This window comes from Nymphalis io, chromosome 26 (assembly GCF_905147045.1).
Source record: "Nymphalis io chromosome 26, ilAglIoxx1.1, whole genome shotgun sequence".
In the NCBI taxonomy this organism is placed as follows: Eukaryota; Metazoa; Arthropoda; class Insecta; order Lepidoptera; family Nymphalidae; genus Nymphalis; species Nymphalis io.
Window position 1 is genome coordinate 6,116,024 of NC_065913.1, and position 18,350 is coordinate 6,134,373.

Below are 18,350 nucleotides of genomic sequence, written 5' to 3' on the forward strand. Positions count from 1 at the left end.
CAAATTACAAATGTGTAGCAAACACCTTACATCATTAATGGGCAACCAATCGTACAGTCTAAGGTATTGGATCTTGGCCCTCGCGCCTGTACTTCACACAGTGGTTCACTCAACCTTCAAACCGGATCACAATAATATGATACATAATATTGTTATAAGGAGTAAATATATTCAATCCACGATAACATCCCACATATTTTTTCCAATTGCTAGTATAAATGTCCAATGTAAGCTGTATAGGCCGCGTCTTCGTGGATTTAACTAACTGTATAAGCTACGCAATGATTGCGTCGCCAGATCGTATAAGATATACAATTTATATTTAATTTGAGTTTATTTTCTACTGGTTAACGCCTGCGACTACGCCCGCGTGTCCGCCGGAGGCCGGTATTAGGTAAAAAAGTAGACTTTACATATTTTTTTTAAGTTACAGGTTCGAGCGTGTGGGGCCCCTGATGGTAAGTTGGTGACTAACCAACATAGACATAGACATTGGCATTGTAAGAAATTTTAAACATGCCTGTAAATACACTGGCTCAGTCACCCTTCAAACCGCAACACAACAATACCAAGTACTGCTAATTTGCGGTAGAATATCTAATGAGTGGGTAATACCTACCCAGACGAGCATGCACAAAGCCCTACAACCAGTAATTATAGGAACCCCAAAGAAAAACATTATTTGGGGTTCCTATTTCAGTGGTTTAGCCGTCAAAGTGGGACAAACAAACAGAAAAAGTTAATTTCACATTTATCATATTAGTATAGATAATCATCTTCAGAAACCTTCGTTCCTAGAAAAAAATACGTGACAAGCGCGCTTTCCGACATTCTGATAGGAAAAATTTCTGACATCCGATAGGCGTACATCCGGCGAGCTTCAGAAGCGGACGTACGGTCCGGCAAATTTCTGACAATCTGCGGAGTATAGTACAAAATGTATGCGCAGTGACTTCCGGTGTGAGCTAGAATTTCTCCAACGGCTTATGAAAAATGTAAGGCAGTTCTTAGAAATACGTTGTTTGTTCGTATTCTCATCGTTGGTTTTATTATTCGATGTTGTTTTGAAATTCTTCAATATTTCAATAAGTCTCCTATTAAGTTACATACGCCGGTTCTTCTCAGATTAAGGTATTTTTTAACCGGTGGTAGTTTCTAATTTGACAATCAATAATTAAGTGTTTCTTCTGTGTTAATTAAGGGTTTTGATTTGATTTCAATGAATAACCAATGCTATGACGTCACAGAAATGCAGGGTTAACAGCTACCTCGACATAATTAAGAAAATTGACATACTCTGTCTTTTATTTTTTTTTAATTTAAAATCGCTGTCATGTTATTCATTATTCAAGCAGAGCCTTTTTAAACACTTTTAAATTGATATATATAATTTATTTGTGGAGTTGTTATATAGGCTTATTTAAGATTAAATTGAACATAAAGCGTAAAGATTTCGCAATGTGATTCTACTAGGATGATCCAGCCTAAAACTGTATTTTTTTTGTAATGTATATCAAAGTCAACCTTATACAATTAATGTTATATACTATATAAGGATATCAAAGAATAAGAACTCCAAGCTATTCTTTCTCTGTAATAAGCCTTAATGTAATGTTGGGTAAATAAGGAAGGTTGCAAAGTGGCCATCGTATGAACTTAATAGAAACCAATAGCATCGCATTACGTCGAAGCTGGACTTAATTTGTTAAATCGACGCTTCCCAAATGGGGTAATTCTGAATAAGATGATCAAAATGCTGCGAAGTTCCGGTAAATTAGACCCACTTTTCTCAACCATTAAGTTTTTCTTTTTTTTATATACAATAGGAAGGTGGACGCGCATATTGGCCACCTGATGATAAGTGGTCACCAACGCCCATAGACATTGGTATTGTAAGAAATGTTAATCATCACTTATGTCGCCAATGCGCCACCAACCTTGGCAACTAAGATGTTATGTCCCTTGTGCTTGTAATTACACTGGCTCACTCACCCATCACACCGGAACACAACAATATCAAGTACTGCTGTTTTGCGGTATAATATCTGATGAAGTCTCACAGGAGATGAATATGGGATTTTTTGTTAAGTTATAATTGATTACGTAAGCTTTCAACAACCCTAACAGCGACGTTCCGACCAGCAAAATTCGTATTAAGCAGTGTTTACCACATCAAGTACTGGGACGAGAGTTAACGAATAATTATGACTGATGAAAATTATATTACATTCATTTTAATATTGCCCGCGCTTTTAGCTGTGAGACTTGATTGAAATGCAAAGTAAATGAAAACATGCTGCTAATGTATTTTGGTTGACTGTTTTTTAATGGTATTGGTAGGCAGACTGGCAAATTGGCCTTTTATCAAGTGGCCACCGTCCAGACATTGGCGATGTAAGAAATATTAACCATGTATGTCTGTAATTACAATGCCTCACTCACCCTTCAAACCGGAACACAACAATATCAAGTATTGCTGTTTTGCGGTAGAATATCTGATGAGTGGGTGGTACCTACCCAGACGAGCTTGCACAAAGCTCTACCACCAGTATTTTTGTTTAGCGGTAGAATATCTAAAGAAAGGGTGGTACCTTACCTGACGGGCTTGCATAAAGCCCTACAACCGAGACCTATTTCGGATTTATAGTTTCTTGAAATCTTGTACAACAATCATTACTATAATAAACTAAATTACAAACGATAATGACCAAGCTGGCTGGCAATTTAACAACAAAGACTCAACTCTCGGAAGTGCGTCTTGTTTACTTCTGCACAAAAAGGTACATTGTAAGGTAAACTTCAAACGAAATAAAATACATGATAAAGCTTGTGTCCATCCTGTAGGACTATTCGGTGAGAACAAACTCGAAGCACACCACAGAAAACGGTCGTGAAATGTCATGTCAGTGATATGCGACATTCACCATAATAATCATAACATTTCAATAAAACACGCATCAAAATAGTATATCACCATAAGACGGTTGTCGACATTTCACGGGTGAGTAATTAAATTAGTTCTTAAAGAAACGCACTGCTGAATAACATGAAGGCTGTAAATAAGTCGATTGTCGAGGCTGATACAAGAGCCTACTTCAAAGGAGATGATTTTAAATAAATGTGTTTAGAAAAAAAAACATCTCTTTATAATATTAGTTTGATGAATTTTGTACGTTTAAAGCTTTAACATTTTCAAACTATATTAATTGAAATTTCAATTGCACGGTGTATGTTACAAGTCCATTGAATTTTTAATTAACTTCGTGTGCTTATAAATTGTTTGGCTTTCACCTCATTATGCTAGGAGAACTGCTTCCACGGGCTCGATATAGTGCAACAAACCTATCTAAAGGGATTTATAAATATTTCATATTAATAGCATATATTTAATTTATTTTATTTTGTTTTCTCATATTTCATTGATTTTGTCATAATTTGTAAATAAGTATGACGTAATATTTTTCTGTTAAGTGATAACTGCATTTTTAATATTTTTAAGTTGGCAACGTGATCTTTTAAAAAGGGCGGCAAAGGCAGTTTTTTATATGGAGTGACATAATAAATGGCTGCCGAGCTGGATATTTGGTTTCTTTTGTTTATATTGTTGTATCGAACAGCGGCCGACCACATCTACCATACCATAGTCGGGTTAATTTGCCGGAACTTAAAATATATTCGAGTTTTCTGATCAGAAAAAAAATCTAAATGTAAACAACGTACATTGTACTTGTGCAAAGTTAGGGTGAGAGGTTATTTAAAAATCAACTTAATCAATCAATTAAATGTCTACATTGTTACAAAACATAATATGAGGGAATTATCCGAGCCGAAAATACCCAGGGGTTTGAACACGTGAATCTTAACCGAAGATTGCGGGTTCAAATTCGGAAAATCACTTAATCACAATTATTTAAAAGCTCTGAAAAAAAAATTAGCTTAATAATGAGCTTAATTTATCAATCATATCGTACTCATCCAAACATTGAAAGAAAACCTGCATGTGTTGGATGAAAATCTGTCACATATGCTACGAACTCGCATTGGAGCAGAGCTGTGGAATGAACACCAAACTTTCTCTTCAAAAGGAGAGTATTAGCACATTAGTAGGAAAATAAAACGCGCTGCCAAACACCGGTAATAACGAACTAAGCTAACGCTTATTCAAATATTTCTTGTTTCTTGTTTTAATAGATTTCTGTATACAAGGTACGGTAATTTAATTAGTTTTAGGGGCACATATTCGGACATTAAACAAGCGATGTATTTTTAAATAGCGTGCGCCTTGCATGCATAAAATTCATATATTTACGCGAACTTTTGGTGCGAATCACAATAAAAGGCTCGAGAGTTGAAAGAGGGGGACAAGGCTAACGGTGACATGCGCAAGCGATCCCGTGGAGCTCCTCGTTAAGATGGAAAGGGTGCCGATGGTTTTTTAGAGGGTATTCCGATGTTCGTAACGCACTCGGCGCCTTGGACACCGGTGAGCCCCACATACCTCCTCACTATTCTATTATAGATAAAAAAGCGGTACACGGCTTATGTAGGGGTAGAAACACTGAAAGTAGAATCCATGTTTGTTTTTAATAAAACCAATACTTTATGTACTTCACTTGTTTTAGTTCCTGCAGTTCCATTCAAATAAAATCAAATCAAAATATATTTTATTTAAGTAGGACACTTGCGAGCACTTTTGAATCGTCAATTTACAAAATTAAATTAAATTAAAAGCCATATTGCGAACTATTAATATTTTTTTTTTGGAATCAAACAGTACATTCATTCTTAAAACTATAATTTTAACATTAGCACACATACCAGTCAAGTTTCCACTTATAACTAAAACATTATTAGAGCAGAACAAACTAATAAGAATTAATAAAAATCTTTTGTTTTATAGAACAGGAAAGCGGACGAGCATATGGGCCACCTGATGGTTAGTGGTCACCAACGGCCATAGACATTTGCATTGTAAGAAATGTTAACCAACGCTTACTTACCAATGCACCACCGACCTTGGGAACTAAAATGTTATGTTCCTTGTGCCTGTAATAACACTGGCTCACTCACCCTTCAAACCGGAAAACAGCAATATCAGGTACTGCTTTTTTGCGGTTTAATATCTGATTAGTGGGTGGTACCTACACAGACGAGCTTGCACAAAGCCCTACCACCAGTAAATCATCATCATCAATAACCATGAGAAAAGCGCAAATTTAAATTAAAGAATTAGGTTTTTATAGGCTCTAACACAAACTTCCTAATACTTGAATATTGTTTTGTATTGTACTATATTATAACAAAACAGTATTCAAGTATTAGGAAGTAAAGGTAGGTAGAAATATTAACAATCCCTTACATCAACAATGTGCCACCAACCTTGGGAACTGAGATGTCATGTCCCTTGTGCCTGTTATGACTGCTAAGTATTTTATTTACCCAGATAGATTTGGACAAAGCCCTACCACAAAGTAAAATAAAAAAATTATATTAATAAACATTTTTTTTTTTTAAATAATTACCACCCATATATTTTTCGATTGATTAATCGATAAGAACACCTTTGCTCTTAAAAGCCTTTTTTTTTATAATATTAATCATAGTTGATATAATCCTCGATTCCATAACATAAAAACCGGTTTCATATAAATGTATGTACATTTATAGAAATTCAATTACAGTTAATGGATCTTATGGCGAAGGATATTAAATGGTAATTTCTGCAGCGTTCATTATAATTCAATTTATAATAATGTTACGTCAAGGCTATAGAATTTAAAGTGAAAATTATTAATTTTTAATAATAATGCGAAATATTTTTATTGTAATAGACTTTTATAAGTATATTTAATAAGGTACATACAGACATAATAAAAATGTTGATTATGTGACAATTATATTTATGTAAGTTTTATGATAGTACCTAGTATGTTTTTTTTATTCTATTTTACTCTTTAAGTGTATAAATAACATCCTAGCATGTTTATATTTTATTTACATTATAATATCATCAACAGTAGAACTCATAAATCAATGCTAATATTATACTAGATGCGAAAGTAATTCTGTCGGTCAATGAACTGATTTCGATGATTTTTTTTATGGAGCAAGCTTTAACACCAAGAAAGGACATTAGCTGACCTACTATCTACAACTTTCGCGTAAGCGAAGCCGCGTGCGTAAATCAGAAATACATAATAAACACCCGATTCTAAACATATGTATTCATACATCAAAACGCCATATGGTTAATTTTTAAGGTTTTACCCTATTTTAGAGTACAGATACACCTTAATGGCGGTAACATCCAGTAATTGTCCTACGGTTTTAATGCGGATTGGTGAACGCACACGTGACATATCCGTAACCGTAACCGTAACAGCCTGTGAATATCCCACTGCTGGGCTAAAGGCCTCCTCTCCTCTTTTTTGAGGAGAAGGTTTTGGAGCTTATTCCACCACGCTGCTCCAACGCGGGTTGGTGGAATACACATGTGGCAGAATTTCAGTGAAATTAGACACATGCAGGTTTCCTCACGATGTTTTCCTTCACCGTAAATCACGAGATAAATTATAATCACAAATTAAGCACATGAAAATTCAGTGGTGCTTGCCCGGGTTTGAACCCACGATCATCGGTTAAGATTCACATGTTCTTACCACTGGGCCATCTCGGCTTATACGTGACATATATATATTTATATTCACCCGACGAAATGTTAACCATTAAGGGATGGTCATCGCCTATGCGCCACGAACTTTGGGCAATAAGACGTCAAGTCTTGTGCCTGTTACACTCGCTCGTATTTGACACCGGCACACAACAATAATAATTGCGGTTAGTAGTAGAATATAAAGGTACTTACCTAAACCAGCCTGCAAAAGACCTACCCACGTATGTCCGTAAAATCGGCGTTACGGATTTTTTATTTAAAAAATTACAAACACAAACATTTTTGGTCGTATTTATACGGGTTTGATCACGTAATAATCGGTTAAAGTTCACGTGTTCTAATTTCTGGGACATTCTTTAAGAAAAATTCAGGATACCTACGAACTACGAATAAACCGCGATTAACGCTAATCCCAGCTTAGTTACGAATCCCTGCACACATAAAATGCTTCCTTATCTATTCTTTTGTACACAGTGGTTTTGTGATATCCAGCAATCTCCGTTTATATTCACTAATAACAAATTAAATTTTCCGTCTATACGTCCCATACAATAGCATTATATTAAACTATTATATAAGGATATACTTGTACACTAGCCGCTATTAATGTGGATTTAGACGATTTGTTTTTCGTTTATTTTGAATCTCAACGGATGAGATCATTTCGCTCATTCGCTCCAAGTGACACGTGTAACCAAAAAATGAAACAAAAATAAAAGATAACAATTCATTAGTGAACCGGTTCAAGATTATTTTATTTTGGCATTCGAAATATTCACTTTCACATTTGAAAGAAAGATTGAGAAAAAATAATGATTAATAAAAACGTTCACAAATTGATATATTTTTTTCTGTATCGTATTGTCTTTGTATGTATTTACTTGTATTTATTGCATCTCCTTAAAATTATGTTAATATTGTCCAACTAGAGTAAAAAAGACGCATTATTTGTACTGATTTTTTAATCTGTACAAGTGTTGTTGTATGTTACTATAATTATAAAAATTATCTAACAATGCCATATTTTTTTATTAATTGTCTTCATTATATTTCATTCAAAGCCACTATATTTAATGTAAGAGGTAAAGGTGTTTTTCCAAAAATCCCTCTTGTATAATGTACAATACTTATCCGGCCAGGAGTTAGATACTGCAAGTTCACACACACGCGTCTCTCGTAATTGATTGACGGTAATCCACCGACGGAAGAGATCGGGCACAGGATCAACGATTTTACGTGCTTTGGAATCGATACAAACTTCTAAACTCTTAGCTGGTAGAGGGAACTTTCAGACAGCAATTCTATCACTTTATTAGGACCCGATCCTAGGTTTGTAGTTCAGATTTTCATTATAACTTATATCAATGCCAACGAAAAAATATCCCACACCCTACACATATGCAATGTCGAAACAAAATCCGTCCACTACATTAAATAAAGATTGTTGGGCTGTTTAAAAAAACACTTTTGGGTAATTTGGTAAATTATTATGAAGATGAAATCTCTCCTGCATTATGATAAATCTCTTTGTTAAGGATCCGTCCTACTTTTCGAACAAAACAAGATTAATCACGATTCAAAATTTTGTTCTCCATTCTTGTATTATTTAAGCTTTTACGCCCGACTTTGTTTGCGTGAAATTCGGAAAGTTTAGTAAAAAGGTACGCTAGACGCCGAGTTTTAAATGGATAAGTTTTTATCGGGCAATTTCGAAACTAGAAAGGGTAAAGCATTTTCTTTCTTCTACGTTATTTAACGTTTAGCTAAACATTGATTTAGTTCTTTCTTTCATCGTTGATTAGGCACTGAAAGGAAGAAGACACACTGCTATTTGACTTATAACCCAAGAAGTTCACAATAGCAGACCGGGATTTGTAAAATCCCGTACCCCAGAAAGCACGTAAAGGTAACAACCCTGCATAGTTGGCTAGTCCCTGTTAAAATGGCCGCCCTGACCGAAATCAGTTGTTCATCGTCATTATTGATAATAAAGAGTAGTGTACAGAGCATCGACTCACTTATTACTTTATACTGATCGGATTTTAAGCTAGGTTCACTTAAGTGATTCAGTAACACAATACAACACAATACAAGGAACATTTGGCATTTAGATTTTATGGTTGGCATCAAAATACCAATGTTAACACAGACTTACTATAATATATGGAAGGATGAGCTATTACCATCAATATTTACTTGGTGATTAGAGCTTTGTGTAAGCCCGCCGGTGTAGATGCAACCCAATTATTACATATTCTACCGCTATGTATCTAGTTGGAAAGGTGAGTGAGCCAGTCATAAAACATCTTAGTTCCCAAGGTTGGTAGCGCATTGGCGATGTAAGCGATGGTTAACATTTCTTACAATGCCAATGTCTATGGGCGTTGGTGACCTTACCATCAGGTGGCCTATATGCTCGTCCAGTAATAGGTATTCTATAAAAAAAAACTCAGTCTCAGTCAGTATCGTGTACCGAGCGTTAAGATGTTTTCATCAAAAATTCGTACAAATGTATTTACTTTTATCAACAATGGGAAAATTATATATAAGGTAAGGTAACTTACGATTTACGTTGATCGTCAATGTCTCCGAGAGCGGCGTTAGGGAGGGATCCGTGACGGCCTGTTTGAAAACGTGAAATAAATATTTTAATGTATTTTTACAAGTAAGGAAAACAGCCAGTAGCTGTACTAACAGTTGTCAACTTATATATTCACGCTCTCTTAGAAGTCGGTATTTATTTTGTGTTTTTCTTTTTATATATTAACCTAAATTTCATACTACATATTAAAAAAGGTGTTTATGAACTAAAATTATTTATTTATTCTTGGGAAACATACAGCATAATATAATACATAAACAAGTAATTTAACAATTAATTAAAATATATAAAAGAAATATAGATGACCCAGTGATAAGAACGCGTGAATCTTAACCGATGATCGTGGGTTCAAACCCAGGCAAGCACCACTGAATTTTCATGTGCTTAATTTGTGATTATAATTCATCTCGTGCTTTACGGTGAAGGAAAACATCGTGAGGAAACCTGCATGTGTCTAATTTCACTGAAATTCTGCCACATGTGTATTCCACCAACCCGCATTGGAGCAGCGTGGTGGAATAAGCTCCAAACCTTCTCCTCAAAATGAGGAGAGGAGGCCTTTAGCCCAGCAGTGGGACATTCACAGGCTGTTTCGATTTCGGATATAAAAGAATAGTTAACGAAGTTTTATATAGTTAAACATAGTTACAACACAATGGGACATAAACGTATACTATATATATATATAAACCTGACAGGTGACTTCAGAGCCGTAGTCGGCTCGTTGCAGTGTGAAGGAGACGCTGGCGCGCGCCTCCGAGTTCGCGAGCAGCGCGTGCGACTTCCACCAGGAAACGCGTGCTGGTGGACGACCTATAACAATATTAATCCATCTATTTTCATATTATCGTTCATATACATTTCTGATATATCTTTAACAATTTTAATCGTGAATACGGTGACTCAAGGCAGATGCTTTTTATCTTTACATAAAGTACATAGTATGTGAAGTTCAAAACCAAGTACTAATTTTTAAAACAGTCCTCCAACAGATCCAGCTGAAATTTTGTACAATTTTGGCCAGTATAACCAATTATCAATATAATATAATTTGTTCAAAATCGCTGTCAAATAAAAGTTTGCTTTTGTACTTGGTGGTAGGGCTTTGTGCAAGCCCGTCTGGATAGGTATCACCCACACATCAGTTATGTTATATATCAATACTTGGTATTGATGTGTTCCGGTTAATAGGATGGCAGAGGATAACTACAAGCGCAAGGGACGTAACATCTAGGTTAGTGGCAAGGTTGGTGGCGCAATGGCGATGTATGGATTAATCAATATTTATAAGAGTGCTGATTACCATCAGGTTGCCCATTTGCCATACCAATTGAAAAAAAATAATTGTAACTTATTTTCATAAATATATTACGATTTGTTTCAACACAATAAAGAAAACAATGTCGTCATACTTAAAAAGCGCGCAACTAACATTTTTGTCAAACATAGCTTATAACATAGAATCTATACAATATATACATATACATCGTTAAAACTTCCCCCATTATTCCAAAACTGCACCGGAAGGTTAATTAATTGGTAATTATCATTAAACAACCCTTGAAACTACGAGGGCCACGCAACAAAGGTGCATATCATTATTAAGGGTGAGGTTCACACAAGTTGCAAAATACCACTTCAGTTTAATTCGCAGGGGTGGTTACTGTAACAAAAGGGGAGCCTTTTAGAGTTATGCCCTGAAGTTTTTAAATTGCTACTAAGCTTGTCATTTGAACCAGTTCAAAGTCATCATTTAGTTGATGTATTTACAAAAATTGTATTTTATTATTAGCAGTACCTTATTCAATAATATTGGTAATTTATTTGTTTTGCTATTTGTTAAATCTACCATGCAATGTCGAATATACTAGTCAAAGACAAATACTATTCAATTTATAAGCATTACATTTACATATTGACTGTCTAAAAAAAATTACCTCCGGTTCAAAAGACACACAGAAGAACTGGCAAAGGAAACTCATCGAGACCTTTCTTTTTCTAACAGCAGCTTACAAATATTTGGAACTGCTGGGCCATTCCAAAAGTATGATATTATTTTTAAAAAACACTAGTTCTTTCGCTTTGACCTTGGAGTAATAGTGGAAAAACTTTTCTAAAGCATAACACTGTGTCTTATTGCTTTCAAAGGTGATAGGGTCTTCGCCATTTCCTGTATATATCCTAATTTACGAAGTCAATTTAAACTCTGTCAATAAATGGTCCATTAGTTAATTGTAACGTAAATATGGTGATTTATAAGGATTCCTTATAAAGACAAAATGAAAAATACATTAAAAAAAACAGCAAAGGGAACTCACCTCCCACAGCAACACAGGTGATATTGACGTCAGAGCCCTCATCGTAGGGGCCGATCAAGCCACCCTTGATCTCATCACCTTCCTGATCAAGGACCAACAGTCGGTCGGGAGGTACTGTTAACAAGAATTCGTTTGAAACTCTCTAATAACCAAAAATAATTATTTGATATTATTTTTTTTACTACCAATCGCCATGAAATTTGGTCATCACGTTTCCAGTGATACAGATAAGGTTCTGCGTAACTGCCATCCCTCACACGAGCGGAAACTTGATTGAAGTAATATTAAAATGTTTATCAATATGAGTTAATTATATAATTAATTAAATTGGTCTCGTTTCCTGAACAGTTCTGGTGTACTTAATTACAAGCATACGACTTCGGAGCAGACGACCTATTGTCCTGTCGGAGACGCAATCAAAAACGAAAACTCACCGATTTTCAAATTATGTTTCCTTGCGTTGAGATATTTTAATTATCTTATTATTTATTTAAACAATACATTCACAACAATGTATTTATACATGTATATAAATTGATTATGACAAAGTATTAAGAATAATAATAATAATATCCTGGGACATTTTTCACACACGGCCAACCTCATCCCAAATTAAGCTTGTACGGAGCTTGTACTATGGAAACCAGACAACTGATATACTACATATACTATTTTTCTTTTGTAAATACATACTTATATAGATAATTACACCCAGACTCAGGACAAACAGACATGTTCATGCACACAAATATATGTCCTGGGTAGGAATCGAACCCACAACCTTCGGCGTGAAAGGCAAGCATCCACCAACCACGCCAACCGGCTCATCGAATTTAGTAGTAGTTTAATATTAAGAATAAAAATTTCTGAATCAAAATATTTTTTTTGTTATATAAATTTAATGTATATGTTCTTGAGCCGGAATAAGGTACTCGTACCTTCCCTCCATACGACTGAAAACCTTATTTAGAATAATTGGCTAAGACATTCAGAAATTTTCGAAGGTACTCACTAAGTATCGTAAGATTCAGCCTGGTGTTCTTTGTCGGTGATCTGATGAAGTCAACTCGACATCTGTACTGTCCATCATCTTCAGCTCTGTAAAATAAAATGGTGTCAGGATTTTGAAATACTTCTAGATTTAGTCATACTTATAAAATGTCTTAAAGAAATTCAGACAATATATATATTATATATTTGCCAGGAAGACAAACGAATCGTAGTAGAGTTCAAACGCGACGACGGCCAGTGCAGTCGGAAAGAATGTTCTGCACTAACCACCCCCGCCTTGCCGGCCTGCAAAATGCCTCTTCACGCCTCGTTTAAAGGAAATATGGCACGCGATAATCATGGAGTAGGTTATGGTTAACTGCCAGTCCCGATTTTGTATGGGTAAAATTTATACAAAGTTACAAAATGGGGGCATTTCCACCCTTAAAATTGATTTTTTCGAAATATTTTCTTTACTAATATATTAAATGTGAAAGTGAGTTTGCTTGTTACCTTTTTACATCTAAGCACTCAACCAGCCAACAAACGAAATTTTACATACAAAATACCCACATACATACAATAGGGGTACCCACGCTCGGCCCTCACACGCAGACGAGAACATATATAATATTTCTATGTTCGAAAGTTCAGTTTCCTACCTTCAGTATTTTTGGCCGTGTTGATAGTCAGTCAAAAAAACGTTTTTATAAGACTTCTGTGAAACAAATTATGCAACGAGTATATGATTAAGTAAGTTATCTTCTGCAGTACAAAAATATAAAAACATGATTTTTCAATCAGAATCGCTTTAATTTTGAAACTATTGTGCTTGCCGATTCAACCATTAAAATAAATAATAAATAACGCCTGTGAAATGTCAACGCTGTTATTTTAACATGTATCACGTTTCGTATCCCACTTCTCATACAAATATAGACAAAAAACACGAACTATGTTTGACGCTTCGGTTTTTAAATATATAGGGCGGTGTACAGAATGTACGAGCTATAAAGAACTAAGAAAGAGTTTCTTTTCGGTTCTTCACGGCAGTATCCACATTCCGGATCGGTGGTAACTTAACATTTAATATAATTCTGTAAAATAATGATTTGCTCATCCTATTTTAATCGTATTAGTACGTAGTATTAAAGATATTCTACTGCGAAATAGCTATACTTAGTCTTGTATTTGCATTCAAATTGGTGGCGCATTTGCGATGAAAGGGACGGTTAATATTTATTAAAGCGCTGTCTATGGTGACCACTTACCACCAGGTGGTCTATTCACCCGTCCTACCAATTTTATCAAAAAAAAAATGGTTGAAAATTATTTTCGAATACATCTTTACTTTAACTTTATCAAGTCGGGACAGGCAGCTACGACCTAAATATTAACTCAAATTATTATTTATCAAACCTATGAGTGTGTCCACCGCTCAAAAGCGGCGCTGTTTGAACTCGTCTACAATTGACATAACATGTAATCTCATCTTTGTGTTTATTTGATATTATGTTACAAAGTAACTCGAAAACATTCCTAGTGAAATTTCTCGATTAATAATAATATATAATAGTTTTATTAGTATGTATAACATTATATAGGATTTCTTGCTTTTTAAAATATCAATATGATCCCCTTTGTAATACAATTTACATGTTTGGTAAGTCAATAATAAAATAAAATAAAAAAAAACTAATACGAACTACCAGATAATTTGAAATGTCAAAACAGTGTTATATTTATACAGGACTCCGGACAACTTTTGATAATTTCTCCTTTGTAATACCCTGTCTATTAGCCTGGGAATTGAATTCGGTATCTCCAGATCGGAAATCTTTCAAGCCAGCCACTAGGTCAATGAGGCAATCACCGGACACCCCCGTTCACGATCAGTTATCAAAATATCTAATGATTTTCGAAACACGACGAGTTGATACCTCAAATTCTATCTTAATTTGATCATTCATTACGAACTTTTCTGGAATATATAGTCAATACTATTATATATACCCATATTATGTATATTAGTATTAGTATTATAGTATATACACACATATACACTACACACACATTGGTAAATATGAATACGATCATTTTAACAAAAAAAAAATGGAAGTTTTTTATTATTACCTTAGTTTGGTAAGTAATAGGACAGCCGGCTCCGTGTTGGTGCGGAAAGTGGCTCGCGTGGACAGCGTCGAGGGATCCGACCAGTGTGACGTCACCCCCTCCCGCTTGTCATATCTAATTGAATTGAAAACCGAAATTAGCTTACAATAAATGTTAAATTAATTTTACGTTCTGTTCATCAAAAAAACATTCATATTTCCGTCTAAATATACATATGTATGTAAATACTGGTGGTAGGGCTTTGTGCAAGCTCGTCTGGGTAGGTACCACCCACTCATCAGATATTCTACCGCAAAACAGCAATACTTGATATTGTTGTGTTCCGGTTTGAAGGGTGAGTGAGCCAGTGTAATTATAGGCACAAGGGACATAAAGTCTTAGTTCCCAAGGTTGGTGGCGCATTGGCTATAAGCGATGGTTGACATTTCTTACAATGCCAATGTCTAAGGGCGTATGGTGACCACTTACCATCAGGTGGCCCATATGCTCGTCCACCTTCCTATTTTATAAAAAAAAAAAATTGCATAACATTTATTTTTTTTATTCTTAGTTACTCAATATAATCTGAATAACATTTGTAGATGATTATGTATTAAAGGAATAATTTATAATGATAATTATAATCCCCAATCTTTTAACTCGATAGCTCAAAGGCATACAGGCCGTCTAGCGATGTGATAATCGCAGGTTCAATTCTGATCCTTTGGCTATGATTTTTATATTGTTGTTATTTGTTACCACCCAATACATCAATTCCTTGTATCAATGTGACAGGCGATCGCGCGCCTTTTTGTTAAATATTACGGCAGCTCTGTTTTTTTTTTTTGTGTGCCCGACATACGTTGTGTCATTTTAGTTTGATTTTTATAATTATTTATTATTCATTTAATTTTTTTAATAAAATCATATTAGAAATTACAACCGGTTCGGAAAAGAAATACCCTGATCTTAGAAGAACAGTAACAGCCTGTAAATGTCCCACTGCTGGACTAAGGCCTCCTCTCCCTTTTCGAGGAGAAGGTTTGGAGCTTATTCCACCACGCGGCTCCAATGCGGGTTGACGGAATACACATGTGGCAGATTTTCGATGAAATTAGACATATGCAGGTTTCCTTACGATGTTTTCCTTCACCGAAAAGCACGAGATGAATTATAAACAGAAATTAAGCACATGAAAATTCAGAGGTGCTTGCCCGAGTTTGAACCCACGTTCATCGGTTAAGATTTACGCGTTCTCACTTGGTCATCTCGACTTGAGAAGAATCAGCGAACGAAATTCGGTGGGTTTATTTACTTTTTATCATTTGTACACACGATAAACAGTAAACAAACCCGCCGAAACAAAATTTTCAGTATAAAAAATAATCATGACTAAAATTCATTTATAAGTATAACGGAGTTCTGAACAAGGTGCGGCGTTTTTTCACGTCACAACAACTGTGCCTGTTATACAAAACACAGGTACGGTCTTGCGTTGAATATTGCTCGCACCTTTGGGATGGCTCCGCTAAGTACCTACTGGAGGCCTTGGACCGGTTGCAGCGACGTGCAGTACGCATTATTGGCAACGTAAAGGTCACAAACACCCTTGAACCTTTACAATTGCGTCGCGAGACAGCAGCACTGAGCGCTTTCTATCGACTGTATCACGGCGAGTGCTCTGAGGAATTATTCTCTCTAATTCCTGCTTCCCCCTTCCTTCTTAAGTCCACGCGAGCTGGTTCTCGATGTCACCGCCTAACTGTGACATCAATTCCATCGCGCACAAAGAAATTTGGCAACTCTTTTCTTTGTCGCACTACCAAAAAATGGAAATCCTTACCAGCTCACGTGTTCCCCTCCTCTTACAACCCGGGGCCGGCAAGGCGGGGACGGCTAGTACAGAACATTCTTCCCGACTGTACTGGCCGTCGTCGCGTTTGGACTCTACTACCACTTACCATCAGCTGGAGTAGAGTCATTTGCCATCCCAGCGCATATAAAAAAAAAAATAAAAAAAAATAACATAATCACGCATATCATGATTACGCATTTGATTCAAGCATCCCGCCTGTCACTCAGACAGCTGTTAATATCTTAATCGAACCTTAAAAGGCACCCGTGATCCGATGATTTGAGTATGACGAGAGAAATCCATTTGGTTTTAGCTTATAAATTGAATCCGTGCGTTAACCCATATTCAAATCATATACGCTTTATTTTTATTTAGATATTTCTTATGTTATATGAATATCACGGCGTGGCTTGGTTTAAAATAATAAAAGAGCATCTCTTATGCCATAATGCCCTCTCTGCCACCGCTCTTTCATTTACGTGTGCGGCACGTGTATATGCTATATAGTTCTTTGTTATATATTATTATAATAATATGAAATAAGACAATACATTCACTCATTGTCCTCGTATATCTTATATCCTGATTTAACACATGTTACTTAGTCCCCTCCCACACGTGGTTGAAAGTTAGTTCATTATAATTATTTTGCGTTATTCTATTGTTAGCCATTGAACACGCCATGGAGTAACATTATTAAGTATCACATCCTTCTATAATAAAAAAATCATCTTTATGTTAGTATAACATGTTCCACACTTTTCTGGTGGTAGAGCTTTGTGCAAGCTCGTCTGGGTGTAGGTAGCAGCCACTCATCAGATATTCTACAAAACTGCAGTACTTGCTATTGTTGTGTTCCGGCTTGAAGGGTAAGAGCCATGTAATTATAGGCAAAAGGGATATAACAACTTAGTTCCCAAGGTTGGTGGCGCATTGGCAATGTAAGCGATGGTTAACGTTTCTTGCAATGCCAATGTCAATGGGCGTTGGTGACCACTTATCATCAGGTGGCCCATTTGCTCGTCCGCCTACATATACTACAAAAAACACAACCGACTAAGATGCATGCTATTGTCGGTGACAATACAATCTCGTATATTGTGTCGTCTTCGTTGAATGAGATAAATGAAGGCGTGTTTTTAGAAATGTTCTTTTTTAACTTGATAATTTATTACGTAGTAAAAATGCCAACGTAATCGATTTATGAAACACTTTTTATGTATAGAGACAGTTTTATTATCTATTGCCATGGAGGAAGTCTAGTGGGTCCTGGTTTTGTTATATCTGCTGATGTCATAATTTGTAGCATGTAACTTGGTTAACAACTTGTTCCTTACTGAGCTTAGGCCTCTTTCGATTAAATGCAATACAAAATTCGGTTGATTAGCTTACAATATACAATCTAAATATTATCACTAGTTTATCATCATAATTATATACATACGTACATGATACAATGTTTATATTCCCTTCAAATTCAAAGTGCTTAAATTAAAACCAATTTGATTGTAAATTTTATAACATAAAATAAACAATTAACGACCTCTTGCGGAGCTCCTCATCGCGAATTCTGGATAATACGATTTTTATAGAATTGCGTTAAAATTAATGAGATATGTAAATCCGGAAATTCTTCAATATTGTTTTATTTGCGTTTTAAAACGCTCGTAATTCGTTTTATTAGAAATAGGAAATTTAAGCGATTTATATAAGGCAGTGATTTCGAACTGTGGTCCAATGTTCCAAACCAAATGTTCCTGTAAGTCCAACCGTTGAGCTGTTGGCTTCAATCATGATGAT

General features: G+C 35.4%; 1 protein-coding gene across 1 annotated transcript in view; it reads right to left on the reverse strand.

Moving 5' to 3' along the window:
* Window positions 1–18,350, reverse strand: part of LOC126778443 (nephrin-like) — a 337,695-nt gene that overhangs the window by 15,753 nt on the left and 303,592 nt on the right. The window contains exons 4-8 of the mRNA XM_050501984.1: window positions 14,717–14,830; window positions 12,606–12,691; window positions 11,594–11,707; window positions 9,967–10,088; window positions 9,238–9,295 (exon numbers count right to left, since the gene is read on the reverse strand). Coding sequence (XP_050357941.1) covers window positions 9,238–9,295; window positions 9,967–10,088; window positions 11,594–11,707; window positions 12,606–12,691; window positions 14,717–14,830 — 494 coding nt within the window. The remainder of the gene's footprint in view (window positions 1–9,237; window positions 9,296–9,966; window positions 10,089–11,593; window positions 11,708–12,605; window positions 12,692–14,716; window positions 14,831–18,350) is intronic.